Source organism: Loxodonta africana, chromosome 19 (assembly GCF_030014295.1).
Source record: "Loxodonta africana isolate mLoxAfr1 chromosome 19, mLoxAfr1.hap2, whole genome shotgun sequence".
In the NCBI taxonomy this organism is placed as follows: Eukaryota; Metazoa; Chordata; class Mammalia; order Proboscidea; family Elephantidae; genus Loxodonta; species Loxodonta africana.
The window spans coordinates 22,593,636-22,614,764 of NC_087360.1; the positions used below are offsets into that span (position 1 = coordinate 22,593,636).

Consider the following 21,129-nt stretch of genomic DNA (forward strand, 5'->3'; position numbering starts at 1 on the left):
CAGACTGTGTCTTTGGGCCAGGCCTCCCTGGTCATTGCTTGGAAGGGCCCTGCCAGCTGTCTTCTCCAGACCTCCTCTGGGCTCTCAGCCTGCCCAGGGTCCTGTGGAACAGGCTGGGCCCTCCACCGCTTTATACAGGCTCCTACTGGGCTCCTCTGTCTTCTCTTGGGTCCCACGTGGCTCCCATGTGGCTGCCTAACGTACACCACTGATCTCAAAGTGGGCCAGCGTACCCTCAGGCCTGTCTACCAGGCGTGCGCTGGTCAGCAACCCTCCCTACAAGACCACTTGCTCACTGTGGTCTTTTTTTTCTGTGCAGATTTAGTTTCTTGAGTAGGAAACACTCAGGCACTGATGTCAGAGTGTGTAGTATGGCTTTTGTGACCTGCCATGTTCCCTGTAGGCTGAGGAAGCTGGACCCTGAGGAGGAGGATGGCCCCTTCAACAACTATGAAGTCCAGTCGGAGGCCAAGCCAGACCACAGCTCAAGTGCGGGGCTGCACAGAATGTCCTTTGACTCGGCCACATTCATGGAGTCTGGTAGGAACCCTGAAGGTGGTCATTCACTGCTCGGGCGTCCTCTCATTGTCTTATAGCCTCATGTTCTGTCCTGGGAGGATGATCCTGCGGTGTTTTTAAACAAGTGGCTAGGACCTAAGTAGTCTCGGTCCTGAGCTCCGTGATCAGCCCTGCAGGGCTGCTGAATGGCCAGGCCTTGTTCATGCTTGGTTGTGCTCTCCAAAGACACTTGTGTAAGGCCAGGTTCGAAGGCCCATGACCACAGCTATCAAGTGCGTACCATGTTCCAGTTTTTGACATGCCTGATCTCACTGTGTGTACATGGCTGGATGAGGAGGTTGGCTTCAGTGCCTACCTTTCACAGAGGTTCAGGGAGGCTTGCGTGTAGCTGCGCTGCTCAGCCAAGAGTTGAACTGGCAGTGTGACTTCAGCCCCACAGCATAATGCTGTGTCCAGTGGACCTGGGCAGTGGAGGAAGGACACAGCTCTCCTCTGCCTCTGCCCGACCCTGCTGTTGCTCTCCTCTTTCACCTTCTAAAGGACTGAGGAGTCTGGCCTGGAAGGCCCTCCATTTACAGCACGCTGTCTCCCCTGAGCAGAGAGGCAGGACGTGCACGAGTTTCTGCTGGGGAACCTGACCAACGGTGGTATCCTGGAGCTGATGATGCGCTACCTGAAGGCCATGGGCCACAAGTTCCTGCTGCGCTGGCCACCAGGGCTGGCGGATGTTGTACTCAGCATCTACCACAGCTGGAGGCGCCATAGCACCAGCCTGCCCAACCCACTGCTGAGGGACTGCAGCAACAGGCACATCAAGGTCAGCTGGCTTGAGCTGAAAGGCTAATTGAGGGACCATCAGGCCTGGGGCTGTGTCTCCCTGTGGGCCTGGGCCGCAGGGGGCTTGTGCCCAGGAAGATCCCTGGCGGCCGAGGGGAGGATGCCTCAGGATGAGGATGGGAGCAGAGCCATCAAGGGCTGTGCCAGGCAAGGCTGGGGGTGGCTGAGGCCTGCGATGGCAGGGGGATGGGATGTAAAGGGAGAGAGAGCTACTGGGAGGCCCCTAGGGATGCCCAAGCCCTGGGGCTGGGGATGGTGGGGTCATTTATTGAGGTGAAGGAAAGCCATGGGAGGGGGCTGGGGAGGTGAGGCATTTGGCTATGAGGTGCCAGGAACTGTTACCAGTCTTTTCTAACAGGTGAGAAAGCTGAAGTGCAGAGCTAAGTAGTGGCTTAGGAGAGTGGTTGGGCATCGATCAGCAGGGGCAGATCTGCATCCACCCACCAGCCCACCCACTGAGCTCGTCTTTCCAGGTTCCTCCCACTCGGTACTTTTGGGGCTCAAGTGCACTTGAGATGCTCGGCCCCTTCTGTTGGAAACAGGATGCCAGATGCGGAGGAAGGAGCACAGGGTGTGGTTTTTCCGGCTAGAGGCCCAGAAGGTGGAGGAGCTTGGGGTTACAGGTCTTTGGGGCCGTGTGGGCCAGCACTCCCTTGTGTGCAGCCTCTGCTGGGACGCTGCAGGGATTGCCTGGATTTCCTGTGGCCCAACCTGGCCCTGTGTCCTGGCAGCTCTGTCCCTGGGCCTCAGGACACTGCAGGGACTGCCTGGATCTCTTGCAGCCTAGCTGGCCCTGCCTCCTGACAGCTCTGCCCCCAGGCCTTCCTCCCTGGGGCAGCGTGGAACGGTGAGAGGAGCCACACTGTGTCTCCAGACAGGCCAGGCTGTGCGCATTTGTCAGTGAGTTCAGCTTTCTCATGGGTACTGCACAGGGCAGGATTGTGCACTAGAGTGTGGAGCAGTGTCTGACCTGGTGCCTGTAGGTGACAGGGTTGCCTCCTCCACAGGACTTTGAAGACAGGTCTCTGCTACGGTTGCCTCCCCCCAAGTCCTGTCCCAGCATTAGTCCTCATATTTCTGTTTGTGTCCTGGCAAATAGCCACTGATGATCGTTTGTGAAGTAGGAAGTAGGTGGAAGGAAGAACTGTATTTGTCTCAGCGAATTTTAGTCTTGGTCCTTCCATCGGCTCCTGCCCGACCTCCCCTGTGCCTGTCCCACAGGACATGATGCTGATGTCTCTTTCCTGCATGGAGCTCCAGCTGGACCAGTGGTTGCTGACCAAAGGCAGAAGCTCTGCAGGTAGGACATCTGTGCCCTGTGGCAGGGTCATTGCTTGGAGCCGCTGCAGCCAGCATGATGGGGAGGGGGAAGCCAAGTCATTGAATTCAAACTCCTATCCGCAGGGCCCTAAGAGAAGGCCCTCAGAATTTCAAGAAGTAGATGGCAGCTGCTGAGCCCTCAAGGGACACCAGTGCCTACTTTTCCTGTAACCTGGGGTCAGAGGAAGTGGGGTCTTAGTTTTGGAATGACCACTTGACACATTATGTGTCCCCAGTCATTTTCCCAGATACAGATTGTTCTGACGTAATTTACCTGTGTTGCAGTATAAGGGATTGCCTAGATTCCTGAGGGACGAGAATCAGGATCAACACAAAGCTGGTTTCTATGAGGTGGAGGTCAGACATACCTCTACCATTTCTGACACCAACCGTTCCCCACACCACACTCTCTGCTTCTCTGCCGGGTCCGATAATTTATTGCAGTGGCTACACTGCACTCACAGACCATATTCACAGTTACGTGGTTTATTAAGGAAGTAACAGGTTACAGCTCAGGATCTAGATCAGAAGGCACGTAAGCAAGGTCTGGAAGGCCCCCCCAGAGCAAAGAACGTATCTCGCCCTTTTTCAGCACGGGACGACTCTGAGCTCCTCTCGGCTACGCCAGCAAGCAGGCACGTCCTTTCTCAGCTGTGCGTGCTCCCTCTCGACCGTGCCGGCCTTCTCTTGGCCATTCAAGAAGGCCCTCCTCTTAGCTTTGCTAGCCTCTCCTTGGCCGTGCATACCCCATCTTGGCTGTGCATGCCACCTCTTGGCTGTGCAGGCCTCTCCACTGCTAAGTTGTCCAGCTTGTAGCCAGTGTAGCAGTTTTCTCAGCTCTCTTAGCTGCTTTGCTAGCAGCAGCTTTCTGCTGTCACCACTGGCTCTGTAACAGGGCCCCTTCTGAGCCTCTTGCTGTCTTTACTGTTACAGCTCTTAACCCCACGTCACAGCTCTTTTAAGAGGTTCCTTGCCTCCTCGTCTGCTTTTGTCTTCTTTCTTCTTGCCTCTCTAAAACCCTCTGTGGAGTTGCCTGCTAATATAAGCAATACTCCTTGTCAATTTCAAGGCATAGCCCTCCCAGGAGGACCATGAATAGACCAATCTAATCAGTGGATTTGCATAGTAACCTGGCCAGTTCCTGCAAAGTGCGTGGAATACACCAATCACGGGGCAGACTGCAGCCCAGGGCTAGACAAAAGGTAGTAATATCAAACCATCAAGTTGTTTACAGTTTACCCAGGAAATGTCAATCAACCTAGACAAAAGTAACAAACCCTCTAGGGTAGAAAATAACTTGAGAGTTCCCCTGCTGCCACCCCCAAGTTGCTTCTCCAAACACCTAGGGCAAAGGTGAAAAATCTTTCAAGCTGTTTTTCCAAAAATCCAAGACAAAACACCACATAAAGGAATTCATTTCACCCTACCACCACTAGGTGGAATGAAGATCTTCTCTGTCTGACTTGTTAGACTTCTGATGCCTGTCCAATGAGGGTTGTAGGCCCTTAGAGGCCGGGTCACTCATTTAGACCAAGGGCAGGAGTGGTGCAGGCTGAGGCAACCCCCGGTGGGTGTGAGTGGGTAGGATGGCATTGAACTCTGGACCCTGCACTGGAAGCTGACCTGTTCCGGCTTGACTGGTTTCAGTGTCTCCTCGGAATTGCCCTGCTGGTGTGGTGAACGGCAGGTTTGGGCCTGACTTCCCAGGAACCCACTTTCTGGGTGACCTGCTGCAGCTGTCATTTGCATCGTCCCAGCGAGACCTCTTTGAGGATGGCTGGTTGGAGTTTGTGGTGCGTGTGTACTGGCTGAAGGCTCGGTTCCTGGCTCTGCAGGTTGGTTCTGTGGCCAGCTCTTGGGGAGTATGTCTTCACGTCTGACAGGGAAGGAAGGCCCCTAGAGTGTGCTGAGGATGTCTGTGTGTGTGTGTGTGTGTGTGTGTAGGTGGGTGGGAAGGAGTGCAGCACCTGCCCGGGCACTGGGCTTGGTGGGAGGATCTGGGAAGTGGTGAGGAATTTTCAGCATCTCAGAAATCCAAACATGGTATCAGGCAGTTTTAGAGCGCATTAACACACCTACAGAGTCCAGAAGTGATCTTAGTGCCTTCTGAAGACTCCCTGACTCAAGGTTCCTTCAGGGTCTTGACCCTCGGCCTATGTTTTCTGAGAGAGCCTGAACTAGTGAATGAGTAGATGCAGAGATTTCTAGAAGGGGGTGTGTGTGTCCTCAGAAAGCTCCTCAGAGCGTCCCACCTCTAATACCTGGTGGTACCTGTTGCCCTTGGGCACAATGAGTAAGAGATTGCCACAGTCCCTTCAGCAGCGTTTCAGTCTAAGGGAAACAGCATTGCTAATTCAGCTCTGGAATTACTCCAGGCCCAACTTCTAGTCTTGGCTCTGCTTTTATTGGCTCATGATCTTGAGTAGATTACCTGGCCCCGCCCAAGTGCCCTCAGTGTCCTCAACTGTAAGATGAGTTTAATGATATCTGTTCTCACACAGTTGTGGTGGAAATCATTCATTCACTCATCACTCATTCATTTACTCAACAAATATTCATTGAGCTCAGCTATGTGGGGGCCCTTTCTGGAGACGAGAACAGTAATCAGGTAAAACTCCACCCTCGTGGTACCAAAAGTCCAGGGGGTCAGGAGTGTAAGGCCCTGCCCAGTGTTTCAGTCCCTTCCTTCGCCCACCCTGACCTGGCTTTCCTCTGATCAGGGGGACATGGAGCAGGCCCTGGAGAACTATGACATCTGCACAGAGATGCTCCAGAGCTCGGCTACTCTCCAGGCTGCAGTGGGGGCTGAGCGGGGAGACCTGGTAATCCGGCTGCCCAACCTGCACAATGACTCCATTGTCTCCCTGGAGGAGGTACGTGGCCATGTGTGTGATGGTGGCTCCTGGTCAGAGATTGGTGCTGGGCTGGCCCAGGTAGACTAGATCTGACCTGCTCCTCAGGAACAGAGCAGGGTGTGCTGAGCAGTGCTCTTGGAGGGACTCCTAACAGACAGCCCAGGCACCCTCTTGGGAAGTGTGTCCAATGGATGGGCAGCAGACAGCAGAGGTGGGGCATTTGTCAGCACAATTTAGAGGTGATACTTCCTCAGCTCTCAAGGCTGAGTATGGCAGCTACCCTAACAGAAATGGAGGCCTGAGCAGATTAGTGCTGATCTAGCCACAGGGCTGGGTGAGTGGTTCCCGGTGCTACGCCAGGCCCCATCTGGGGCTGTCTTCTCACTGTGTAGCTCAGACGCACTACGGCTCCATACTGGTGGTGTACGTGTCCATAGGGGCTGGGCAGGCCTTCACACTTTCCACAGAATGATCTCAGGGCAGGGCCAGGTGCATTCAGACATCCTATGAAGGGGCTGTACAGTTCAGCAGTGTTTATCAGTCTCTGACCTGGACTCACCAAGGTCCCTGACTGGCAGATGCTCTAGCTCCATGAATTGGATCTGCTGAACTATGGCCATGAGGCTGCACCACTGTTTTGGAAGACATTTTTCTGGAACCCTTCTGCTTCTGGGGTAGTTTCTGTTTTTTGGTATGTTTCTTAGTTTTTATAGAATACTTTGCCCTAAATAGAAATACTTTTAAAAACACATGTATTCATGACTAAGGGGGAGTCCAGTTTCTGTCCTCTTTATCTGGGTTTGGTAAGCACAGACATGGCTGATTCAGAGGGGAGTGGGAGTTTGCCATCAGTAGCATTCCCAGGCCTTTTTCAGATCGATAAGAACCTGAAGTCACTGGAGCGGTGCCAGTCCTTGGAAGAGATTCAGCGACTGTATGAAGCTGGTGACTACAAGGCTGTTGTACGTCTGCTGCGCCCCACCCTGTGCGCCAGTGGCTTTGATCGGGCCAAGCACCTGGAGTTCATGACGTCTATCCCAGAGAGGCCAGCTCAGCTGCTGCTGTTGCAGGTGTGTGCTGCCCTTCATCTTCCACTTATTTGTCTCCTTCTGGAGGCATTGAGGCAGCCTTCAAGAACACCTACCTAGAAGAGAAAAACGGAAGTAAAAACTACTAACTCAGCACCCAGGAAGATATGATCAAGACTGGGGCAACGATGGACCTTAGGAGTGCAGGTTCTAGGGTTCTGTGTGGCTCAGGGTGAACCCACATATAACTCTGAGCCTCTTTATGGCAGAGAAGAAGGGAGGGTACTCAGGGGCACCATCCATCCATCTGTCTCTTCACCCATCTGTCCATCCATCCATCCACCTGTCTGTCCATCCATTCGTTATGCATTCACCCATCCAACTGCCTGTCTACTGGTCCATCCATCCATCCACCCACACACCCATCCGTCCATCCATCCGTCCGTCCATCCATCTACCCGTCCGTCCGTCCATCCATCCATCTACTCACACACCCATCCATCATCCATCCAACCACCTGTCCACTCATCTGTCCATCCACCCACCCATCCATTCATCCATCCCCCTACCTATCCATCTATCCATCTGTCCACCCACTTGTTCATCTTTTTTTATTGCTTTTAAAATTAATTATTAAGTAGTTATAAATATGGATAAAAGTATCTGTACAATATAAAGAATGAAGATAAAATAAATACTTCTGTGCAATTGCCTAGCTGAAGGAAAAGAATGTCCCCATTGTGCTTCGAGCTCCCTGTTGCCTCCTGCCTGCCACCCCCCATTCTTTAGGAAGTAAACTCTTACTTGGAGCTGAAGGGGGCTGGCCTTCTGCTGGGCCCGGGGCAAGTTACAGAACCTCTCTGCCTCATTTCCTCATCTCTGCAATTGGAATGATCACTGTCCTCACCTCAGAGGCCTGATGTGGGGATTTAGGAGTTAATGTGTGTTGGTACCATGACTGGCACATAGTAAGTATCACATGAGTGCTAGCTGTCATGTTGCCACCATCCTCAAGAAAGGGAAAAAGGAGGGGGAGGGAGGGAGGGAGGAAAGAGGAAGGGAAGAAGGGAGAGAGGGAAGAGGGAATAGGAATGGAGGGAGGAAGGGAAGAGGGTAACAGGGAGGACGCCTGCTTGCTCAGACCAAACTAAGCTCAGGGAATGACATGTCTTGAACTTCCATCACCACGGTAGGTTGTGGGTGGCCCTGTATAGCTGTATGTAGGGGGATAGCTGGGTGTACCCAGGGAGGGCATTGAGTGAGTTGACGGGGGTAGAGAGCTGCCTCCTCTGCTTCTGTAAGATGGTCCCAATGGCTTAGATGGCATCTTGCTCCTATTGCCACCAAAACAACTGAGGGAAAGAGGCACTGGGCATGGTGAATGCTCGCTAGTGGGAGGAGGAGCTGTTTGGAAGAGCAGTAAGGCTTGGTCTGTGTGTGGTTGGTCTGTGGTTGAGGCCTCAGCTATGTGACCTGGGAGCACCTGCTTTTTGTGAAAAGTGACTCCTGGGTTTTTCTCAATCTCCTGTGGGGGAGAGTGTTTTCTTGTTGATCCAGAGTGCTTTTCAGACATTAAAGAGAGTAATCTTTTTCTCATCATATGTCGCAAATATTTTTCCTAGCTTGTTTTTTGCTTCTAAACTGCGGCTTTTTTTTTGTTGGTTTGTTTGGTTTTTTGGCATGCAGAAGTTCTGAATTTTTATGCCGGTAAATCTTTTGATGTTTTCCCGTGTTTGTGATTTTGTTACCGGTCTTTATGCTTCGACAGCCTTCCAAGACTTGAGAAACACTCCTGCCCTTATCCCTCAAGCAAGCAGAGCGCCTGGGTGAGAGATGGACCTCTTGAGGAGAGGCAGACTAGGAACGTGCGACAGGGAGATAAAAAGTGTGCTTGCCTTTGCTTTCTTCTAGTGGTGTTCCATGTTTGTCTGTAACTCGCTCCACCTGGCTTACCTAGAGTGGAACAGGGTCTCATTTGGGATATTTCTGTTCAAGAATATGGTGACTCTTCCTATTTAGGCAAGCTACCATTTATATTCTTTAATGTATAGCTTCCTTGTTGAGTTGGTTCTTAATTCTTTATCTTTTTGGTTGCTGGTTTGAGTAGGATCTTTTTGTCAGCTGTCATATTTTCTGATTGTACATTGTTGGCTTATAGGAAAGCCGTTGATTGTTACATTGAATTCTCAGTGTTTCTGATGAGTGTGTGCGTGTGTGTGTGTGTGTGTGTGTGTGTATAGAAGATCGCATTGCCCACCCGCAATAGTGATTTGCTTGTCTCATTGGTTGACTGTTACTCTTTGGATTTTTAGCACTTCCTGGCCTGAGCTCTGGGAATATGTTCTGTTAGAGTGTTGCTGGCAGGGCCCTTACCTTGCCGGTGACTTTTACAGCGACTCTGGCTGTAGTTCAAGGTTAACAGTTTCTGTCCTGGTAGACAGGAGTCATTTGTCCCTGCCTTGTGTGGTTTTTTGATCAGGGGTGGTCAGCTTAGGTCTTTGGATTCCGAGTCTGCACCAGGAGGCGCCTCTTGTGCTTAGGTGCCCTTTTAGCCGACCTTGGGGCTGGTTTGCCCTGCCTTTGGATGCTGCAGCAGAGCCCAAAGGTGGGTTCAGGTGTCTCTGCTGGTTCTGTGGGTAACGAGGCCTTGGCTGCTGGAGATCAGAGCCTGCTGAGTAGGGAGTGATAGGTGCTTCCTGGAGCCCAGCAAGTGGCCTCCGTGGCCTGAGTTCTCAGGCAGGCTGCTCCCCCTTCACTCGGTGTGGTGTTGAATGCGGCCGAGCTCCACAGTATTCAAATGAGTTTTATTCTAGGGCCAAAAGGAGTATTGCATACAGCGCTGGCTTCCACAGACCAAAAAAACCAAACCCGCTGCCGTCGAGTTGATTCCTACTCGTAATGACCCTATAGGACAGAGTAGAACTGCCCCAGAGGGTTTCCAAAGAGCGGCTAGTAGATTCGAAATTTGTTAGCAGCCAAGCGCTTAATCACTATGCCAGGCTTCCACAGAGGAGATTTTAAAATGGAGCTAATGGAGCAGTGTGGTATATGAGAGCTCTTAACATGTGGCGGTTGTGGACGATGGCACAGCTGCTGTGCTCCTGGAGGTCTAAAGAGTCTGGGAGGCCAGATTGATGTGTGGCATGCCAGATGTGAGGGTGACCGCAGGCCACAGCTACCATGCCTGTGACAGCGTCTTGTTTGTGCTTGCACCTGCTGCCTAACCGCTGCCATGACCCATAGGCACAGGGTCTGCTGTAACTCTAGGCTTAGAGAGGCAGGACCATTTGCCTAGGTCACCCAGCTCCTGAGGGGCTAAGTCAGGGTGTGAGCTCAGGCCATGTGGCTCTGGAGCTGCAGCAGGACCCCTTTCTTCTTGCACTGTTGTAATGCCCCTTGTGGCCTCACCCCAGGTCAAGGCAGGGAGGAGAAAAGGGCAGTGCTGCAAGACGTACCCTGACAGCGCACACATCAGGACCTGATGATGGGGAGGTCCCGAGAGGACCTGACGCCCTGGTGGGGAACTTGTACCCGATGTTGGGGAGGTCCCTAGAGGGCTTGACACCCTGCTGGGGAGCTTACAGGAGCATCTTTGGCTGGAGACAGTGTTGCCCTGGGGCTCTCTTTCTCTTCCTTCTGGACACAGCCCAGCCCTTGCTTTCAGTGGCATTGCTCTGTGAACTCATCACCCTCTCCCGAGTGGGAATTCTACCCTGGGATTACCTTGGACCCTCTTTCCCCTAGCCTAGCGCTGCTGCCTTCCCCAGCCTGTCCAGTTGACTCCAGCGCTGCCTCATTAGTTACTTTATTTCGATGTGTAGGATTGTTAGTTTTCTTTGTGGTTACCTTAATATTTAACCCTATTTTTCTAAGTTTAAACCAACCTTTTATTTCTTTATATCGCCTTGACTTCCTCTTCTTATGAAAGATCTATGAATACATTTTTTAGCTCTTCTTTTTTGTTTTAATATTTTCATCTTCTACATATGGACGTCTCTGTTTTCCTATTTTCAGTGTTTTAGCTTTGATTTATTTTTGTGACTACCCTCTCTGGGTTGATATCTGATGTTATTAATTGTCTAACTGGAGGACTCCCTGTAGTATTTCTTGTAATTTTGGTTTGGTTTTTACAACTTCCATTAACTTCTGTTTATCTGGAAATGCCCTAATTTTGCTATCATACTTGAGAGACAGTTTTGCTGGACATACAATTCTTGGTTGGCAGTTTTTTTCCATCAAGGCTTTATGTATGTCACCCCATTGTCTTCTTGCCTGCATGATTTCTGCTGAGTAGTCAGAGCTTAGTCTTATCGACTCTCCTTTGTAGGTGACTTTTTGCTTATCCCTAGGTGCTCTTAAAATTCTCCCTTAATCATTGGTTTTAGCAAGTTTGGTTATAATATGTCTTGATGACTTTCTTTTGGGATCTACCTTGTGTGGAGTTCGATGAGCTTCTTGAATAGATATTTTATCATCTTTCCTGATATCAGGGAAGGTTTCAGCCAACAAATCTTCAGCAATTCTGTCCGTATTCTCTGTTATCCCCACTGTTTTGGTACTCCAGTCACTCGTAAGTTATTCCTCTTGATAAAGTCCCACATAATTCTTAGGGTTTCTTCCTTTTTTTTTAGATTCTTTCATTAGACTTTTCCCCAAATAAGTTGGTGTCAAGCACTTTACCTTCAGTTTCACTAATTCTGACTTTCATTGCCTTCGTTCTGCTCCTATGACTTTCTCTTGAGTTGTCAAATTCTGAAATTTTATTGTTGATCTTTTGGATTTCTGTTTGCTGCCTCTCTATGGATTCTTGCAGCCTGTTAAATTTTTCATTATGCTCTCATATAGCCTTCTTAAGCTCCACTATTGCCTTGTCTGTTCTTTGTCTTGGTGTGTTCTGTGTTTTGCCTGATTTCCTTCCTGATCTCTTGGAGAGTTTTGTATATTAGTCTTTTGAATTCTATCTCTGGTGATTCCAAGAAGTCCTCTTCCTCCGGAAGGTTTGATTCTTTGTTTTGGGCTTGCTGAAGCCATCATGGTCTGCGTCTTTATGTGATTTGTTATTGATCGTTGTCTCCAACCCTGGTGGCATAGTGATTAAGTGCTGTGGCTGCTAACCAAAGGTTGGCAGTTCGAATCTACCAGGCACTCCTCGGAAACTCTATGGGGCAGTTCTCCTCTGTCCTATAGGGTCTCTATGAGTTGGAATTGACTCGACGGCAATGGGTTTGGTTTTTTTTTTTCGGTTTTGGTTGTCTCCAAGTCATCAGTAAGCTGTTACACTTATTTAATTTGCGTTTGCTTTTTTTTTTTTTTTACTGTGTCTTAGCTTCTTGCTTTGTTTCATTTTGATATGCCCAAATAGGCTGGTCATGTGATCTAGTTTGATTATTGGTGTCTTTGAAGCTCTCACGTCCTGTCTCCAGGAGGCTAGAGCTGTTACTAGGAACACGAGCCCAGGGATCCATTTACTTTTCTTGTGTGGATTCAGCTCAGGTGTCCAGGTTGTTGGTCACCGAGTGTGTGGTGCAGGCTCTCACCTACAGTCCTAGGCAGGCAGGGATGATTGGAGTAGGCACAGGTATCTGGCTGCAGTAGGGGGTCATGTGCTGATCAAGGCAGGGGACTGACTTCTGCCCCTAAGTGTCTGGGTGGAAGGCGTGTCCCTACGCCCTAGAGTGCATAGGTTGGTAGGTTTTGCAGCCAGACTATGGGCACCCAGTGGTGTTGGCTGTAGGGACTGGGAGTCACCACTTATTCTTGGACCCCTGTCACGGGTGGCTCGGTGGCATGGGTGAAACCACCAGTCCTCCAGCCAGTGATGTGGGTAGGTGATGGCCCTGCTTAATTGGCAGGGCTGTGTCCTGTGTCATAAATCTGCCACTCCCCCTTATAGCAGATACAGATGAAAATAGGCTTCAGATATATATCTGGTTATATTGTCCTAATGAGGGCCTACGCTATTGAAATAGGCCCACACAGGTCTGTGCAGGGGTGAAAGGCATTCAAAGTCTGTGCACCCCTAATGCCTGTACCTCTGCAAAGGGGCTGTGCCTGCCCTGAGTTCCTAGCTTAGGGGAGCTGGCAGATTTTTTTTTCCTGTTTGTTAATTTGTTCCTTCTCCAAAGCGGGGAGAATGGCTCAGGGCGCGCAGTGGGTCCTATTTCCAGCCCAGGGAGCACAGCAATCACTGAAGCTGGACCCAGGACCAGAGCAGAGTGGGAAGGGGGCAGTAAATGGGAGACAGGTACTTTCAAAAGGGGTTGTTTTTTTTTTTTGATCAGCACAGTAGGTTAGTTGCTTGTACTTATCTTTCAACGACTGAGCACCATTTCTTGCTGGTTGTAGAGGCTTGCGCAGACTCTCTGGTGCTCAGTCTCTCCCGACGTGGAAAACGTGTCCCGATCACCACTGCTTGCCTCACTGCGTGTACCAGCCGATCCAGCCTGCAGGGTGCTGATACCGGCCAGGTCAGGTCTGGCAATTCCTCGCTGCTTCTGAACAGTCTCTCCCTCCCCATGCTGTTCGGTCTGATTCCTCCACTTTGTCTTTGATGTTCAGGGCTCCTAGATTGTCATATATAATCGATTCACTTATTTTTTTCCAGGTCTTTGTAGTAAGAGGGACCACAGAAGGCTTCTGACTTCTCTGCCATCTTGGCCCCGCCTCTGATCAGTTACTTTGGTTCAGGGCTCCTCCTTTCCACTGAGACAGTTCCTCTGGCACCTCCCAGATCCAGGTGCTGAGAGACACACAACTGGGGGGAATGTACCTGCCCCCGGCCTAGGGCCCAGTGCTTAGTGAGAGCTGATGGAGCTGTTAGATTCTCAGTTTTACTGTGGCTGCTGGTGGGCTCTATGGACTCTTCCCAGTGTCCCGGGCTTTGTAAATGGGAAACTGAGCCCCTGGTTGTTGGCCTGCTTTGCTGTGACTACACACAAGTCACCTGGGTGCCCACAGAGGCCTCTGGGCTGTATGGAACCTGCATCTGTTCTGTAGCAGCCTCCTCACCCTTTCCTTGGGAGTGTCTCTCGTCCCTTACTCCCCCACCCCTCTGAGGACCTGTGTGCTGAGTGTCTTATGTGTTCTCTCACAGCCTCCTGTCATTCCTTCTTTTGCTCAGGACTCCCTGCTCCAGCTGCAGGACCACCGGCAGTGCTTTGAGTGCTCTGACGTGGCCCTGAATGAAGCGGTCCAGCAGATGGTCAATGCAGGTGATGCTGCGGCCAAGGAGGAATGGGTGGCCACAGTCACACAGCTGCTGCTGGGCATCGAGCAGGCACTCTCTGCAGATGGCAGTGGCAGCATCCTGAAGGAGTCCTCCTCTGCCACAGGCCTTGTCAGGCTCACCAGCAACCTCATCCAGGTAACCCTCAATTCCTTCCTGTCCTGTCCCATCCCCTAGGTGTGTCTCTGACAAGTCCTCTTGCTTTAGTGCCTAATCTGCTCTCTTACATCTCAAATGTGATTAGCTTAAAACATAGCCTCTACTGATATGGCCTCATTAACATAACAAAGAAAACTATTCCCGAATGGGATCACATCCACAGGTATGTAGTTGTATGCCCTGGGTTTTCTAGGTTTTGGAATCTTCATCAAAGATTATAGCCTAGATTGCCAGGTTTTTATCTTGAGGAGCTGGGTGGGTTTGAAGCACCAACCTTTTTTGGTTAGCAGCTAAACACTTAAGCATTGTGCCACCAGGGCTTCTTTTCACAGGTATAAAACCAAAAACCAAACCCATTGTCATTGAGTCAATTCCCACTCATAGTGACCCTATAGGACAGAGTAGAACTGCCCTGCAAGGTTTCCAGGAAGTGGCTGGTGGATTCAAACTATCAACCTTTTGGTCAGCAGCCAAATGCTTAACCACTGTGCCACCAGAGCCCCATTCACTGGTATAAGGGTTAAGATTTACAACACATGTATTTGGGGGCCATAATTTAATCCATAACACTACCACATGGTGCAAGACCCCTAATCCCAGAGTGGGGAACTGCCCAGAGTGGGGAGGCCCCTTGCCTGCTATGTGGTGAGCCAGGGGCAGAGCAGGGCCAGGCCTCCTGACTCCCTGCCAGGGCCCTCACTCCCATGTTGTCCTGGCACGTGGCTTCCTTCCTTATAAAGATGGGCTGTTCTTGCTGGGGAGTGGTCACAGCTTCCCATAGCACCCAAGCAGGCTTGTGCAGAGAACAAGGGTGCACTCACCTCCTGTCCCCAACCCCACTCAGCCACAGGAAGTTCTGCAAAACCTTGTCCTCCCTACCGTTAACAACTCCAGCTTCTGTTTTTGCTTTCCATCTCCTTCCCTCACCTTCACCCGAGCTGTGGCTGCCTCTCGCTTGAGTCTGTGGCTGCACGTGTCCTGCAGCACTTCTTGCCTTGGTCTCCCCCACCCATCCAGCCACCACCCCACCACAGAGGCACCGTTCCAAAGCAGAGTATGAGTCTGCTGCTTCCTTACTTAAAGCCCTGCACATTCCTGCCAAATTGAGTATGGCCAACTTTGTAAACATGTGAGCACACTGACTCACCTGGTCGTCTTCTCTCTCATCCTTCACTTCCTTCCTGCTGTATTCCTTGCTGCAGCCATCCTAAGCAGATGGCTGTCCTACCTCTGGGTCTCTGTTCCCATGCCCTACCCTCTCTGGGAGTCTGGCACCTGACATCCACTAGCATAGAAGGGTTCTCTCAATAGCTTTGCTCTGCTTGTCCCATCCTCCTCTGAGACCCCACTGTAGCTGATTTGCTTTAATCACAGCAGCTGTACCAATCCTGAGCTCAGGTCTCTTGCCTGTGACTGTACCTCTCCAAACCTCGCTCACCTCTGTAATCCTTGCATTTGGCATAGGACCAGCACATAGCATGTGCTGAGGAGCCAGGAGCTGTACGTACATGAGGGAGGACAGTTGAGCTGCTGCTCTCCTGATGCTGGCCTGCATGGGACTGTCAGTGACACGCAGATGCTGCTGGCACAGTGTCCCACATCCATGTAGTGGCTGCAAGCCCTCATGGCCAGGCAGGCAACAGTTCTCTGCTCCTTATCGTGTGAGGGTGGGCCAGAGTTGGCCTGCTGTGACCCCCGTGCCTTTCTTCCCACCGCAGGTCATTGACTGCAGCATGGCCATGCAGGAGGAGTCCAAGGAGCCACACGTGTCCTCAGTGCTGCCCTGGATCATCCTGCACCGCATCATCTGGCAGGAGGAGGACACCTTCCGCTCTCTGTGCCACCAGCAGCAGCTCCAGAGCCCGGCGGAGGAAGGTGCCAGGATGTGGGGTGGGCCCTGACCTGGGTGTCCCTGCCACGTGACTCTGCCCCGGGCGCTGCAGGCTGTCCAGAGTAGTAGGCATGCCTGGATACAGTCTGCAGGGCCTGTCTCCTCCTGCAGTTGCTCCCTGTGCAGGGGTGGGGGGGTGTGGGCATGTTCCGTGGCTGGTGTACTTGGCATACACGGGGATGACTGCATTGGAAGGTGCACACCAGGAGTGCTCGCACTGCCCCAAGAGCCTCCATGCCTGTCAGCGCCTTTAATTCTCATGCCAGCCCTGTGAGGTGGGTGACCTGGCTCCAGAGCCCTCTCACTTAATTGCTGCACCTAACCCGTCCTGGATGGAAGCTAGCAAGGTGGGCATTATGGGCCTGCACAGGCTCAAACTCCAGCCCTTTGACCTTGAGCAGTCACATCACTTGTCAGCCCATTTCCCACATCCATTCATACCTGCCACAGAGGATGGGATGAAGTAATAAACCCATCAATTGCCGCAGCAAATTGGGTCTTGACATGCGGTGGGTGCTAAGCAGTTAGTAGCTATTATGAGTTGAGAAGCCAGAGCCTCAGACCCTGAGTAGAGGGGGACCTTGAACTGTCATTGAGACAGTAGTATAAAATTTGCTTTATTGACGAAATTAGCTAACAATAACAGCTAAATGAAAGAGTAAGTAAAGATGCTGGACCTGTTTTTTTGTTTTCTTACATGGTATGTCCAAATTTGGCCTGTATACATATACTTTATTTAAAAAGTAAAGTTGTGATTTTAATAGATGTATGTACACATTTATTAACCTATCTTAGGTATTAGGGGGTTTTCCTTAGTAATTTGAAAAATAAGAAAGTAGAAAAGAAGAAAGGTCATTCTTATTAAGCAATCTAGAGAAAACCAGAGTTGACATCGTGGCTTGCTTCCATCCATTTGTTCACTCTGTAAACTGTTTGTTAGCTTCATGTCAGGCCCTGTGAATAATGAATCTCCAACTTGACAGGCTGGGGGATTGTGGGTGGGGACATGCGGGGCATGGGAAAGCTCCAGGCCAGAAGGAGGGCTGGTGCTTGTGAGTCAGAAGTGCAAAGGACTGTGAAAGGCATTTAGACTATTTCATAAACATGTTCTCAGTTGCTTCATAGTTTTTGCAATACTGATGAGTGGTTACATGCACCCCTGAACCATCATCCTGCCGAACCCTTGGGGTGGCTTCAGTATTTTTCTTGTGCCATACCATGGTCAGCACCTCAGGCATACCTTTTTGCTTCTGAATTGTTTCTTAGGATAAATTTCTAGGAATGGTAACATCTGTAGAGCTCTTAACAGTACCTCATTCGTTCCCAAAAGTATTTTACTGGTGAAAAAAAGTTTAAGGTTTGTAACTATAAATGCTTCTTACTTTTCTTTTTAAAATAATACACACACACACACATACACACACACAAAATAACCCAAAAAAAACTTCTTGGTTAAGATTCTCCTTTCCTTCAAAATTAATTATATGAATAAAAAATTGTTGGGAAAAAAAAAAACAACTGTCAGCAAGCAAACAAGGAAAGAGGAATAATCAAATGCCATAAATTTTGAAATGTTTAGGCCAAGGAAAGAAATCAAAGATTCTGGTGAACTGGCTTCAGGTGTGGCTTCTGGTCCCCTCCTCCAGCCCTAGTGGGAAGACTGAGGGAGGGTTGTAAGTTGACAAAATCCTAGAAATATTATTAATATCCTCCTATTTGTAGAGAAGTGAACTGATGGTGAAGAACCTCCGTATCGCCCTGGACCTTTGGAGAAGTGGGAAGTGTTTTTAGGTTCTGCTGTCTTCTAGGGAGCAGACTGAGTTGAGGGAAGGACCCAAGGACAAAACACATTTCTGGACAGCTGCTTAGGGTCCTGATATAGCACATTGTCACATATTGAGTTCTCCAGAAGCGGACACTGAAACAAAGTTTGCTGGGATCAGTACCTGGGAAAGGAAGGGGGGAAGAAGCAAGACTGGGCAGAGGGAGAAGCTGAACTGTGAGGCAGGCCTGACAAAGCCTTGGCAGGGAGCTCTGGAAAGAAAGTTGCCTGTAGGCGTTGCTCTGCCACGTTGGACTGAATTTGCCAAGCATTTGTACTCCCATCTCATGTAGTCACTGACTGTGGGTACCCACACATGAGCTTGTGCACAAGCTTGGGTACGGTGAATTTCTGCAGCTGCACAGACCCACAGCAGCCAGCATCTGCAGGCTGCCTGCAGACTGCAGTCCCCTCACTGAGCAACGGGTCCTACCTTAAAGGGAGATCTCTGTGCCTGTGATAGATATGTAATGGGATCTCCAGAGAGAGAACAATACTTCAGTTCTCTAGCAAAGACTGTGCACAGCCATGTTGTCTCCCTTCTACCTGTACTGGCACAGGCTACAGGGAAGTGCATTCAGAGCAGAGCTTGCTTTAAAATGGTAGCTTTAAGGGAAAGGGAAATTGGTCTTATGTTATGTGGGAGCCTACCCCAGAAAATTCACTCACAATGTATCAGAACCCTTAGTCTGGAGGAACTGCCCAAGCTGACCCTAAGCAGGATGGAAAGGATGGCATGGCGAGTATATTAACATATTGTAGCTCACCACCACCACCCCCACCTCAGGAAGGGGAAAAAAAGGAAAGAAGATAGCGTGCCAAAAAAAAAAAAAAACATGAGTCCAGTCTGGAAGAAAATATATACTAAGGAACAGAGGCGGAATTCCTGTAAATGGTTTGCACAAGAAAATGATCTAGTAAAAATTTAAATTCAATAAAACATATTTCATAGATAAGCTGATAAACTGAAAGAAATGAAAAGGCAAATTGCAGAACTAAGGGAAAATACTGTAAACCAAACCTCACCATTATAGACTAATAACCAAAAACCAGCAAAGAGCAGAACAAATATGACTGAAAATGAAACGAGTGGATACAATTAAGAGATAAAAGCATTGGGGAAAAGATGAAAGATGTGGAGGACAAAGATGGTTCAGCATACGAGTGGGTGGTGCCCCTGATGTAAAGAGTCCAACAAATGAAACGGGAGAAGCAGTCAACCCCACATCCACTACAGGAAGAATTATCTGAATTGTAATAAAAAGTGAACCTGCACACTAAAACTATATACCATATGTTGTATGCTGTCAAGTCGATTCTGACTCATAGTGACTGCACATGACAGAATAGAACTGCCTCATAGTGTTTCCTAGGCTGTACCACATTTTTACGCAAATGACATGCGTGTTATATGTTTTTTCACTAACTGTGCCCTCCTCTTTCAAGGTATTTTCACAGGGGGTGAGTGCAGTTGGCAAAAAAACGTATAACATGTAAGTTATTTGTAGATTGCCAGGTCTTTTTTCCTGCGGAGCTGCTGATGGGTTCGAACTGCCTACCTTTTGGTTAGTAGCTGAGCGCTTAACCATTGTGCCACCAGGGCTTCATATATACCATATTCTGAGAAAAACTGATTAAGACACATCTTGCTTAAGGATCGACTTTAAAGATGAAAGATAAAATGAAAAAGCAATTTATCTTCCGTCATGGGATGAAAAATGAGGCTCATGTTAGATTTCTCCATAGCATCACTCGATGCAGTTGGGATGAGTTTATAAGTCTACAAAGTTCTCAGGGAAAGAAAGTGTGACCTAAGATATCCAGACAAGTTATAATTACAGTGGTAACAGACGTTTACAAATGGACTTCAGTTCCCATGAGCCCGTCTTAAAAACACTGCTGGAGGAGCCCTGGGGGAGAATTCTGAGGAGATGGTGGCATAAAGAGATTTACGTTCCAGCCCTCCCGCACAAATACAACCAGAAATACAGCAATAAAATCGTGCTTGTCCTTGAGAGACTCTGAACTGGGGAGCAGAGGACAGCAACAGGCAAACTGCAGATGGGCAAGAATCAATGAATCAAGAAGTTGCATACGGTAGGAAAATCACTTCTCCCGTTGTCCCTGCCCCTTCCCCCAACCACAAGGGCTGTGAACTGGGAAAGTGGCCCCAGCAGAAGATCCTGCTTTTCTAACCACCACACCCCCTGCCTGCGCAAAGAGACTAGACCCCAAGTTTCTGCTCTGAAATCAACAAGGCAGACCTCCCTGGGGGTCAGTTTGGAGAGGGCCAGCACCTCCCCTACCCTGTAATTGTTGGCTGCCAGGCTGCCGCGAATTGCTTCAGACCTCCCCCTTCAGTGGAGTCTCCTCCCATGGTCAGGACTCTACCTCTCTGGCTGTACACCCCATGGCTCAGGCCTCTGAAACCAATTGGACAGACCACTCTGGAGGTCAGTTTTGGGCCTGCCTGTCCCACTTTCCTGTCGGCACTGAGGACTCCTGACTGAGGTCGCTGTGTGCTAGGAAGTGGCCACCTTGAATGGAGCCTACACACACAGCCAACATACTACCAGGAGGGCTCTGGTAGCAACAAGGCAGGCCTCCCTGGGGTTTTGTTAAGAGTGTGACAGCTCTCCTCCCCATCCTTCTACGTCTGGTCTGGTAACCGTAAGCTGCCAGGCTGTTGCACTACAGGAGGCCCTCTGCAGTGGAGTTTGCTCCTATTGCCAGCACTGTGCCGACCTATGCACCCCATAGTGCAGGCCTCTGAAATTAACAGGAGGTCTGTCTGCCCTCCCTCTCAGTCAGTGCTGAGGACTGCTGACTGAGACTACTGTGTGCTAGGAAGCAGGCGTCTTGATTGGAACCTGTACCCACTCCTAGCATACTATTGATGGGGCCCAGAAAGTAGCAAGGCAGATCTCCCTGAAGCTCTGGTCATAGTGTGCCAGCCCCTTTCCCACCGAGTAACTGTTAGCTGCTGGAGTGATACGAACTCCTATAGAAGATCCTCTGCAGTGGAGTTAGGAGGTAGGTTATTTAAGAGAATGTTCCCCCAACCACCACAGGGCCACTGGGGCTCTGAAATCAACAAGACAGATCTCTCAGAGGACCTCCTGGGGAGTGCCAGCCCTTCCTCCTCCTCCTCCTCGTAGGAAAGTCTGCCTGTGCTTCCCTTGCATACCAGCTCAGATATAAGCACCCCCTGCCCCAAGAGCAGAGAAGGAAGCCTCAGGCAAAACTGAAGGGCAACACCCACACCCCTGAAGGGGGCTCACAGAGTATGGGTTTATTGACTGAAAATGTGGTTACAGAACCAGGTAAGGGAAGGGAGTATTAACCAGAGCGGACTGCATCCCCTGGTGTACAGATTAATTAGTGCATGGTAATCGAGCCTGGGTGGCAGTGCCTGCTGGTGGACAGACTGATCGCGGTGTGTTCTCTGGTGTGTTCAGGAGACACTGAAAGTT

The 21,129-nt window shown here is 50.0% G+C and overlaps 1 protein-coding gene across 7 annotated transcripts in view; it reads left to right on the forward strand.

Annotated features, from left to right (window-relative positions):
• Positions 1-21,129, forward strand: part of CABIN1 (calcineurin binding protein 1) — a 192,771-nt gene that overhangs the window by 45,818 nt on the left and 125,824 nt on the right. For all 7 annotated transcript variants that reach the window (XM_064272401.1, XM_064272406.1, XM_064272405.1 and 4 more), the window contains 8 exons: positions 404-540; positions 1,119-1,336; positions 2,578-2,656; positions 4,324-4,511; positions 5,397-5,549; positions 6,407-6,601; positions 13,680-13,922; positions 15,662-15,818. In XM_064272401.1, coding sequence (XP_064128471.1) covers positions 404-540; positions 1,119-1,336; positions 2,578-2,656; positions 4,324-4,511; positions 5,397-5,549; positions 6,407-6,601; positions 13,680-13,922; positions 15,662-15,818 — 1,370 coding nt within the window. The remainder of the gene's footprint in view (positions 1-403; positions 541-1,118; positions 1,337-2,577; positions 2,657-4,323; positions 4,512-5,396; positions 5,550-6,406; positions 6,602-13,679; positions 13,923-15,661; positions 15,819-21,129) is intronic.